Source organism: Barbus barbus (genome assembly GCF_936440315.1).
Source record: "Barbus barbus genome assembly, chromosome: 46".
NCBI lineage: Eukaryota > Metazoa > Chordata > Actinopteri > Cypriniformes > Cyprinidae > Barbus > Barbus barbus.
In genome coordinates this window covers 12,367,815-12,379,995 of record NC_136724.1, presented here as the reverse complement: position 1 = coordinate 12,379,995, position 12,181 = coordinate 12,367,815, and the positions used below count along the sequence as shown (strand labels likewise).

Below are 12,181 nucleotides of genomic sequence, written 5' to 3'. Positions count from 1 at the left end.
ACGGTTACTGACCGAATGGTTTAACGTTTTTATTATTTTCTTTTTATAAAGACGCTTTAACATATGTCAGTTTGATCTAACATTAGGTACAGGCCAACATACTTTCATAAACAACTATTTACATGCATTAAAAACCAAGCAAATATACATAATACAAAAAATAATGTAAATTAAAAAAATACGACAGCATATAAGAAATACATAACGATTAATTTAATACTCAGACTTAGCTAAGCGATGTGGTAGGCTACAGATCAACAGATTGAGTTCAATACTATAACTGAGGTTATTAAGGTATAATGCTGCCAAACTTTTAAGACAACTGCTGCTCATTCAAAAGCCTCAAAATCCTGCTACTACATGCTTATAGATTCCCTTTAATATGCTTTTAATATACAATATTTGTTCAGGATATTTAAGTTTAATCAAAGGTGTAGAAACCATCAATCTGTCATCGACCTGTACCCCCATTTATAAATAATCATTACTTATTGACTCAGTTGGTCACCCCACACTTTCAAATGGCTTTGGGTGCTATTAATAACCCTGCATGCCATACTGCAATAAGTACTACATTGCAGTGGTTGAAATGAAGCACCATTTTCAGAAAACCGAGCACGCAAACAGTTTGATCCAAAAGGTTTTTATTAGTCATCACTGAAAGATGCTGACAATATCTTTGTCAAGCCAAGGAATATTGTTTTCATTGCATTTCTCATATAAATGACACCAATCCTTCCACAGAGGACAGTGAACATCTTAAAATACAGGGCCAGTGCGTTCCTATCAAAAAGAGCCTTTCCCTTCACTGCGCTGACGACGAAACGCGCTGGCCTGTGCACGAGTGTGTGTGTGAAAATTATTTAATTATGTCCGGCAGAGAGACGGTGCGAGCCGATGAAAGAATGTGGTCACTCCTCAATCATCGTCGACCGTGGGTGTGATGGTCACCCCTCTCCTGATCTGACCCCATCCGATCAAACTAGGGAAGAGAAACAAGTCAATGACTGTACAACTGCATTTATGAAAAGTGGAAAATATATAAATTATAAAACAAGTTTCTGATCTAATTGTGCATGATTCCTTGATGCACATTATTCCACAGAACAAACAGCTGAATAGAAACGTGCTCACCGCCAATGTTTCTCCACTCTGCGACTCAAGGCGATCTTCTCCCCCACCTCTGTGCACACAGGGTTAGTGAGCACAATCTTGGCCAAATCAGCTTTCACTGCACTCACACGGCCTCCTGTCGACAGCGAGCCAATGTTTACCATCAGCACCTCATTCTTCGACAGCTTCTGAACCTGTTGGCCAAATTAGTATGAAAATCAAAAACTGTCATAGCATTCAAAATAGGGCAAAAGTACAAGTAAAAGTCTGTTTACACGTAATACAGGTCCTTCTCAAAAAATTAGCATATTGTGATAAAGTTCATTATTTTCTGTAATGTACTGATAAACATTAGACTTTCATATATTTTAGATTCATTACACACAACTGAAGTAGTTCAAGCCTTTTATTGTTTTAATATTGATGATTTTGGCATACAGCTCATGAAAACCCAAAATGCCTATCTCAAAAAATTAGCATATTTCATCCGACCAATAAAAGAAATGTTTTTAATACAAAAAAAGTCAACCTTCAAATAATTATGTTCAGTTATGCACTCAATACTTGGTCGGGAATCCTTTTGCAGAAATGACTGCTTCAATGCGGCGTGGCATGGAGGCAATCAGCCTGTGGCACTGCTGAGGTGTTATGGAGGCCCAGGATGCTTCGATAGCGGCCTTAAGCTCATCCAGAGTGTTGGGTCTTGCGTCTCTCAACTTTCTCTTCACAATATCCCACATATTCTCTATGGGGTTCAGGTCAGGAGAGTTGGCAGGCCAATTGAGCACAGTAATACCATGGTCAGTAAACCATTTACCAGTGGTTTTGGCACTGTGAGCAGGTGCCAGGTCGTGCTGAAAAATGAAATCATCTCCATAAAGCTTTTCAGCAGATGGAAGCATGAAGTGCTCCAAAATCTCCTGATAGCTAGCTGCATTGACCCTGCCCTTGATAAAACACAGTGGACCAACACCAGCATCACTGACTGTGGGTACTTGACACTGGACTTCAGGCATTTTGGCATTTCCCTCTCCCCAGTCTTCCTCCAGACTCTGGCACCTTGATTTCCGAATGACATGCAAAATTAGCTTTCATCCGAAAAAAGTACTTTGGACCACTGAGCAACAGTCCAGTGCTGCTTCTCTGTAGCCCAGGTCAGGCGCTTCTGCCGCTGTTTCTGGTTCAAAAGTGGCTTGACCTGGGGAATGCGGCACCTGTAGCCCATTTCCTGCACACGCCTGTACACGGTGGCTCTGGATGTTTCTACTCCAGACTCGGTCCACTGCTTCCGCAGGTCCCCCAAGGTCTGGAATCGGTCCTTCTCCACAATCTTCCTCAGGGTCCGGTCACCTCTTCTCGTTGTGCTGCGTTTTCTGCCACACTTTTTCCTTCCCACTGAGGTGCCTTGATACAGCACTCTGGGAACAGCCTATTCGTTCAGAAATTTCTTTCTGTGTCTTACCCTCTTGCTTGAGGGTGTCAATGATGGCCTTCTGGACAGCAGTCAGGTCGGCAGTCTTACCCATGATTGCGGTTTTGAGTAATGAACCAGGCTGGGAGTTTTTAAAAGCCTCAGGAATCTTTTGCAGGTCTTTAGAGTTAATTAGTTGATTCAGATGATCAGGTTAATAGCTCGTTTAGAGAACCTTTTCATGATATGCTAATTTTCTGAGATAGGAATTTGGGGTTTTCATGAGCTGTATGCCAAAATCATCAATATTAAAACAATAAAAGGCTTGAACTACTTCAGTTGTGTGTAATGAATCTAAAATATATGAAAGTCTAATGTTTATCAGTACATTACAGAAAATAATGAACTTTATCACAATATGCTAATTTTTTGAGAAGGACCTGTATGTGATACTGAACCACAAAACCAGTCATATGGGTCAATTTTTTTAAATTGAGATTTATAAATCATCTGAACTTTTTGTAATATTTGGCCAAGATACTACTATTTGAAAATCTGGAATCTGAGGGTGCAAAACCAAACATGAAAACAAAAAAAATGAGAAAAACCGCATTTAAAATTGTCCAAATGAAGGTCTTAGCAATGCATATTACTAATCAAAAATTAAGTTGATATATTTACAGTAGAAAATGTACAAAATATCTTAATTGAACATGATCTTTACTTAATATGAAGTATATACTGAGTGACTGAAGCCTTTTTTGGCATAAGATACACATTTGCTCACACCGAGTTCATAGTTTAAACACTGTTTCCTTTATTTTCAAGGTCTGAATGGTAAGGTCTCGGTGCCTTTCATCGAGGCTATCAGTGTCACGCAAAATGATCAAACTCACATTAAACCCATTTAACATTAAATAAAGCGCATAACCTGTATCTGAGATTTGTGTCATAGTTTGTATGTTCTTGTTCCAGCTGCAACATCACAAATAGAAACAGCATCTAAAACAAAATCCCTTGTTGCTTGAAGCATGTGAACTTGGACCACAAAACCAGTCATTAGGGTCAATTTTGTGAAAATTGAGATTTATACATCATCTGAAATTGATGCATGGTTTGTTAGGATAGGACAATATTTGGCCGATACACAACTATTTGAAAATCTGCAATCTGAGGGGGCAAAAAAAAAAAAAATTCTAAATATTGAGAAAATTGCCTTTAAAGTTGACCAAATGAAGTCCTTAGTAATGCATATTACTAATCAAAAATTAAGTTTTGATATATTTATGGTAGGAAATTTACAAAATATCTTCATGGAACATGATCTTTACTTAATGTCCTAATGATTTTTGGCATAAAAGAAAAATGGATAATTTTGACCCATACAGTATATTTTTGACTATTGCTACAAATATGCCCCAGTCACCAGGTTTTGTGCTGCAGGGTCACGTATAACCTAACAGCTGGTTAGGACTACATGAAACGAAACTAAATTCTCATCTCATTCACAAGGATGTTGAAAAACAAACAAAGTTAACATTTGTTTTGATAATACTGCTATAAAATCTTTACCTTGGCTGCCTTCTTGTCACCCTCAGTGCGCACACCAAGCAGCCTTCTTAAAAGGAAGTAGGAGATCTCAAGCTCTGTGAAGATCTCAGGAAGAGCCCCCACAGCGCCGAGGACCTGACCCACCATACGATCTGCTCTGCACAGTGTGGGGTCAATCTTGGTGCCAACACCTGTAACAGAGAATGTGTGTAACAAACATTAAATAATGTAACAACAACACACACAATTATAAGACTGCAGTAATGTTTAAGTCCGCATACCAATAAGGCCACCAGGAGCAGCATACTGGAGGTCATTATGTTCAGCAAACAGGGAGACAATTTTGGAGAAGATAGGTTTGCACATTAGTTTCCCTTCATGGTCCTTAGAAACAATACCTGGTCTGACCTCAATCTCCTGTCCAACCTTGAACCAAAATAAACACAGAAGAACAGCATGAAAAGATGTACAGAAATAGCAACAGCAAAGCAGAAGCCTGATAGTCTTACAATGAAAGTGCTTTAGGAATTGTGGGACGGTGGAAAAATGCTTGGTATAAATTGGATCAAACAAGTCAAAAGTTACCTTCAGGACTCCTTTGAGGATACTTCCTCCAGCTACACCACCTTTCAGATCATCTACTTCACAGCCAGGCTTATTGACATCAAATGACCTGATTACTGTGGGGGAAAAAAAAAGAACAGAATTGCTCATCTAAACTTTGCCACAGAGAACAGCGAGTCCTCTTTAGTAATATTGAAGGTCTCTTACCAATAAGGCGAGGCTCAGAGGTGAAGTCGCGGACAGGCACAGGGATCTTATTTACAATGTACTCGCAGACAACCTCAATGTTGTACTTGAGCTGGGCTGAGATCGGGATGATTGGAGCTCCCTCTGCTACTGTGCCTGTAGGAAAATAAATCAAAGGCGAAACTTTTTTTATTATGAGCCAGTTTTTACATCAGTCTGTACAACTCATCCAGGGCATTTAGAGGACATATAAGAGTAACAGAATGTCCATGTTAAATGGATAGTTCGCCCAAAACTACCATTCTGTCATCATCTACTCATCCTCATGTTTTTTCATGTAAAAAAAATATAATACTAGTGTTTAACAGAAAAAGTAAAGTCACACAAGTTAAATAATATGAGAGTGAGTAAATGAGGACCGATTTTTGATTTTGGATGAACTATCTGTTTCCAGTTTCAATTTCAGGGAAAGAAGTAATCACTAGATTGGTTTATTAGGTCTGTGGCAACAAAACTTTGAAAGATGTATTAAGAATTAGATCAAATGCAACAGTAAAGACTTTCAGAATGTCACAGCAGATTTCTATTTCAAATAAATGCATTTTTTAACATTGACGATAATGAGAAGAAATGTTTCTTGATCACCAAAGAGGTCATGAACTGAGAAATCAAAATCCCCATGATCTTTTGATATTTAAGAGGTCCTGACATCCTTTAAGTTTCAGAACTCAAAACTCTCATTAGTCTAAAAACAGATCACATTGAAGCCAGTCTGCCAAAACGACAGGTTGTGGAATGTCCCACTTTATGATGTAATAGTGTGGCTAAACTCTGCATCTTCAGAAGATGATCAACGCCTGCTTCTTAGTGTTGTCAAAAGTACCAGCCGTGATACCGGTCGGAACTGAAATTTTAAAAACGTCCATTTCCCGCAAACATTTGAACCCTGTTGAATGGATTCTTAAACAGCGCTGATTGGCCATAGTGTTCACGTGCTCTACAATGATCATCGGCTCACAAACGCTCCTGCGTGCTTCTGTGTGAGCCGTGCTCGGTGAAGAGCGTGAAGCAATGATCACTGAAGCCAATCAGTCATATCTGTTGAGCGTGTGAACACATTGGCCAATCAGATCTGTTTAAGAATCCACTCTACAGCACTCAAACGTTAACAGGAAATGGACATTTTTAAAATTTCAGGATAACGTGGTCAGTACTTTTGACAAGACTACTGCTTCTACAGCGCTGCCTGGTTAACCCCGCCCACTGATTCGCAAACGTAGTGTAAATAACGAGAGAGGCAACCGTAGGTCTACACAGAAACCAAACTATAGACTAGGGCTGCACAATTAATCCAAGGCGATTGTGCTGCGCATTTTGTCAGTAAAGCTCTGTAACCAGTAGTAAATCTCCAGCACGTGCTTTCAGATGGAGCAGTATTTACTACACAGAGCCGTAGTTCCCTGACAAGCTACGCAATATCGCATTCATTATCGCAGACAATTTAATCATGAGATAATGAAATCGAAGAAATCATTCTGCAATAATGACAGCTGTTTGCGTATCTTCTCAGTGAACTATGGCTCTGTGTAGTAAATGCTGCTCCATCTGAAAGCACGTGAAAATACCCCATTTAATAACGTTTTACTCCAAACTCACTTCATTACTTCTGTCGAGTGTTTAAAATAAATCCTTCTGTGAGATGATGTGGCTTCTTACACAAAATAATGCATGCAACATATTTCACCATATATTGTCGTAGTCGTCGTGACGTATTGTCAAGTATGGTGACCCATACTCGAAATTGGTGCTCTGCATTTAACCCATCCAAGTGCACACACACAGCAGTGAGTAGTGAACAAATGCGCACGCACACACACACACACACACACACACACACACACACACACACACACAGCAGTGGGCAGCCATGCTGCGGCGCCCGGGGAGCAGTTGGGGGTTCGGTGCCTTGCTCAAGGGCACCTCAGTCGTGGTATTGAGGGTGGAGAGAGCGCTGGACATTCACTCCCCCCACCTACAATCCCTGCCGGCCGGGGACTCGAACCCGCAACCTTTCGATTACGAGTCCGACTCTCTAACCATTAGGCCATGACTTCCCCCGTGTGTTATTAGTCATGTTGAATCAATGAAAGCAGTTAAATCTTCTGTTTATTCAGCTAGGGTTATAGGAATTTCCTGGGTTTCTTCTGCAGGGTGTATTTGGAGTTTCCACGGTAGAGCGCCCTCTGGCCTTCGGATGGAGATTTACTACTGATCACAGAACCATGCTTCACTGAAATATACCCATGACAATCGCAGCTTTTGCTTAATCGCCATCTCATTTAGATTTATCGTGCAGCCCAACTATAGACTTTATTTGATGAACTTTATTTTTAATGAAGCTCCAGACTGCGTCAGTAAGAACTCGGTCCTTTGTTCACTTCATTTTACCCCGGATTCATTTACAAACAAGGCACAATTCATTGTAGAATTTTGAGTATTTACTGAGTATTTATGCATTTTTAAACTGTAGGCTGTCAAACATACACAACTGTTAGCCAATCATACCAGTGAGCATTTACTTCCGAGCCTACAATCCTATAGCCGCCTAATACATCTTAATTATCTTGATAACATAAGTGGACCTCAGAGTACAGTACAAAATAATAAAAACAAAGGCCGTTTATGACCCCTTTGTAAAAAACAAAAAACTAACCAACAAATATTTGAACAGTAGCATACATGTACACTTCTCCCAAATTCATACTGACAAGCGGCAATGATACTGTTGTGGTCTCCTGTTCAACTACCAGCAAATCCATGACTAGGGCTGTGACAGTGGCAGGTTTTTACCACCACGGTAATAGACCAACTACTGGCAGTGATGCAGTTTATATTTATATATATATAATTTGGAACAAAAAAATAATAAATAAATACGGGCGTGGCTCAAACATCTATTAACAAACATACTTGTTTATTTTAGCACTTCCGTCAGTGAGCACGGCAACACGCAGCCTGCAAAACACTAGGCTATCAAAGAAATACAGTTAAATAAGACAGTAGCCTTAATAAGTAGCCGAAATAATTTGTAACAACTTCAATCACATGCTGAAAAATCTGCATTGGCCTGATAACAATTAGAACGTAAACACTAACGCTTAAGCCTACCTTGGCTTTTATATAATGTTAGATTTAAAATTCTTTGACAGAAAAACAAACATGTTCATAATGTCCGGTTTAAAGGGGTAATATAATGCTACATGCACTTTTACAAGTTGTTTGAACTGAAATGTGTGTTGGCAGTGTGTGTGTACACAACCACCCTATAATGATAAAAATCCACCCAGTGTTTTTTTTTTTTTTTTTTAAATCTAAAATCTTTACCCCTTTCCCAAATCGAGCCGTCTGTCCGTGTGACGTCACACAGACGGAGGCCCTCCCACAATAGTTTGATTGACAGTAGCGTTTTAGTACAGACTGCACTGGTGTCTTATCTCAGACGCGCCCTGAGTGAGCTGTCATCAGTTGTTTCACCACTGGAGCAGATGTAGACAAGAATGACTCCTAAGCGATTGAGGTGTTTTGTTGTTGGATGTAATAATGAACATAGCAGTAGTCATTTACTTCCATCCTCTGAGCCGCTGAAGAGGATTACGCCGGTTTCACACTGCAAGCGTAAGCAGCGCGTATTTTTTTCGGCGCCCATGTTAACGGATGAGAACATTCACACAGCACGCAGGAGCGGCGCGGCAGTGCCGCGATCGTTTCGGCGCCGAGTCTATTTTTGCTGCGCTGCTTACGCTCAATTAAAGTGACAAAGCATTGATTATGGACAAAATACACACGAAAAAGTGAAATTGGTCCCCAAAATGTAAATTAATGACATCTTACTATGTTGTAAATAGAGTATACTTAAGTAAAAAAAAAAAAATAATACTATATATTACAAAAAACTAAATAAAATAAAGTTTTTGCTCATCACTAAAATTAGTTTAAATAATTTATACTGTTATTTCAGCTTAAGTCACTGGTTAATTGTATTAATTATGTTAGCCTATATGTGTTATAACTATATAGTAAGTTGCCGTAAGAACAGGTGTCATGTTGACATCATGATGACGGTACTAGCGCTAATGCAAAGAAGACAATCATGGATGACACTCGTCTAATCGTGGAGGTTGAGAAGCATACAGTTATTATCCTCATAATTTACTATATAAAGACTTGCAGGCGAAGGAAAAAGCATGGGAGGATGTTGCATCAGCACTCTGTGCAGAAAGTAATAACCTTTCTTACTTTTTTGTTTTCAATTTTTAGCATGCCCACGTACGAACAAATTAATAGCTAATTAACTAAATACAATAGACAGAATAAGGTCACACATGATACATACATCTACGCTGTAGACTACTGTATATCTATTTCAGACTTAATTCTCGATAAATTGATCATTAAAAAACGTGTCTATTAAGAAGTTTAAGGTTAGGCCTACTTATTACAGACATTTTTTGGATTTTCTATGTTTTTGATGGGTAATGTATGTACATTTTCTGTTTATAAGATATAAACAGAATATATAAAATATATAAAAGCAATTAGGCTACTGTGCAAGGTTAATGACAACCTCAAAAGCACTGTCAATACTACAATGTAATGTTCAGGATAAAGCATTGTGTTGGCCTCAGCCATGCAAATCCAATCAGTACAGTTTCTGAAGTATCAGTAAAGAAACAACACTGATGAAATAAAAACATTTATTTAATAATGGATACTTTACACAATAATCACACATATATAAGAAATATGAGATGCATAGGCTACGTATACAATTAAATGTTTCAAGTTTCAAGTTGAGGAGGAAGGTAGGCTATTCTTCCTTCATCTTACATTGTGTGTAAACTGCATAGAGTGTACCCAAAGTCTGCATCTCATCCTTTGTCGTAGTCTTCTTAACAACATATATAGCGCGATTGCCTTCCTTCTGTCAACAACTCTCACTACACGCAAACAAAGCATAAAAGAAAGTTGAAAAAAAACTTATATTTCGTAATTTATTAAAAAAATAAGCTTCTTGACACGTTTTCCCTCTGTAATGTATTTTAAATAGAAATAAAACAAAGCTAACGTATTACCCATTATTGAGAAATCTGTACAAAATCCGCGGTTCAGGTGCGCGCTGCAAACGCTGCCGGTGTGAATGCAAAATGGATACGCGCTGCTTCTGCTCTGCTTCCGTCCTGCTTGCGCGCGGCGTACGCCCTGCTTACGCTTGCAGTGTGAAACCGGCGTTACATTTGTTTTTGAAGGGAATGCACCCCCGATCTACCTAAATACGTCTATGTTCGTGCGAGCTTCACCTCCAGAAAAAGTGAGTACAAGGTTTTTTAAATGAATATTTGCAAATCGCCTTTCCTAATAATGTGCTAATTAACAAGTTTCACATGAATGCAGCTAAAGTAAACAATCCCTCAGAGAGTGGCTCAGAAGAGAGGGGCGGGGTCAGCCGAGCTCATTAACATTTAAAGGAGAATGACACAATACCGCTTGCTCTAACTAGAGCAGTAAAAACGGGTTTTTTTTACACTACCAATTAAAAATTTGAACCAATCTATGTTACAGACTTTTAAATAAGACCCTAAAGAATAATATCAACTTGTGGAAAATGGGCATTATATGACCCCTTTAAGGGAGGACCTCATTGGTGTTTTTGTGTCAGCACATCATAAAACAAGGCATCAGTTTACTGTCGGGGATTTGTCGTGTCGCACCTCATCCAGTGTAGACAGCATCACTGATTATAATGTATTGTGTTCTATTGACTATTGTATTTTGCCATGCCACGCAATACCTCTCGTGTACAGTGTAGACACGGTGCATGGCATTTGAGGTAATTTGTCTAAATCTAAATAAAACAATTAACAGCTAAATGGTACATGCCATAAATACCGAATTCTATTGCAACTGTAACTATTATTGCACTTGTATTCAAAACTTTGTATTTTAAAATTGTTACAGAGTGTGTGATGTCACAGGCATTACCCTGGTGGCAGTTGTCATGGCAACCGTCACAGCCCTATCCATGACAATTCAGAATAGCACAAAAGCTAAAACTCTTACCCTGCACAAAAGCCAGGATCTGTTCATACTGCTCTTTGGCCTGACTCTCTTTCACCAAGTCGATTTTATTCTGCAGAATCAGTATGTGCTTGAGCTTCATGATCTCAATGGCAGCCAAATGCTCTGACGTCTGTGGCTGAGGGCATGATTCATTGCCAGCTGAAAGAGTAAAGAAGGTCATTAGCCACTCATACAACATAATAACAGCGGTGTTCATTACTTGCAAATCTAAAACCACTACAGGTTGCAAGGTAAATACTCACCGATTAGGAGCAGCGCAGCATCCATGACGGCGGCACCGTTTAACATGGTGGCCATCAAGATGTCGTGACCGGGGCAATCCACAAACGAGACATGCCTAAAAAGACAAAAACAATCAGGATGTGTGGGGAAACAAACACTTGCTAAGTAGAGCACTACAATTAGATTACGATAACTGAATATGGAGATTGAATTCGGAAGGAAATTACACATCGATTAGACCAGTGGTTCTCAAAAGTGGGGCACAGGAAATCAGCAGAAAAAAAAAAAAAAGCCGTGGCAAAAGTGCCTTTTATAATTCCTCTGAATCTTTCTTCTTCAGACTTGGCAACCAGTTGACGTAGAAGAACCTTGCCATAGAAAAACACCTCTTCAGAGGATGGCATCACAAGCTGCTATTGTGAACTTGCCGCTCCCCTTCAAGAGCAACACACACACCGTGTCTACACCAGACAAAACCATTGTTGCTTTGCATCGCATCAGCTAAAAGCCATCTAAATTGGATGTGACAAAGTGACTGTTGCAAATCCATTTGCCAGTTCACATGATTTACTGCATATACATTCATTTTTAGGTTTAATATACCTTTACACTAATGTAAAAAACAAACACCAAAGCCATGTATGCCAGATGATCATTCTGTAAAATTTCATATATCTATTAGCTGAAATTAAAATGTATACAACCAACATACCGGACTAATTTGAAGTTGCCTTTGGTGCCAGGAATGTCTGTGGGGAACTCATCAGGTGTGCTGCTGCCACATGACCTGTAACACTCCGGCCGTGGACAACTTGGATCATCCAATTTATACACCTAAATAAGGGATTTAATACAAAACATATAGACTTTAAACAAAAGACAAACATTAATCAATCAATCAATCCATCAGAAATAAACACTTCACATTTATTCAAAAGAAATATCTTGTAACAGCCTCACTTAGAGGAAAAACATTTTTTTCCTAAAAAGGGAAGC

General features: G+C 39.1%; 1 protein-coding gene across 1 annotated transcript in view; it reads right to left on the bottom strand.

Moving 5' to 3' along the window:
* Window positions 1–630: 630 nt before the first annotated feature.
* Window positions 631–12,181, bottom strand: part of LOC306865122 (eukaryotic translation initiation factor 2 subunit 3) — a 13,548-nt gene continuing 1,997 nt past the window's right edge. The window contains exons 5-13 of the mRNA XM_079409510.1: window positions 11,898–12,019; window positions 11,206–11,300; window positions 10,943–11,101; window positions 4,847–4,981; window positions 4,661–4,755; window positions 4,357–4,501; window positions 4,097–4,266; window positions 1,135–1,307; window positions 631–982 (exon numbers count right to left, since the gene is read on the bottom strand). Of these exons, the coding sequence (XP_079265636.1) occupies window positions 919–982; window positions 1,135–1,307; window positions 4,097–4,266; window positions 4,357–4,501; window positions 4,661–4,755; window positions 4,847–4,981; window positions 10,943–11,101; window positions 11,206–11,300; window positions 11,898–12,019 (1,158 nt within the window). The 3' untranslated portion in view covers window positions 631–918. The remainder of the gene's footprint in view (window positions 983–1,134; window positions 1,308–4,096; window positions 4,267–4,356; window positions 4,502–4,660; window positions 4,756–4,846; window positions 4,982–10,942; window positions 11,102–11,205; window positions 11,301–11,897; window positions 12,020–12,181) is intronic.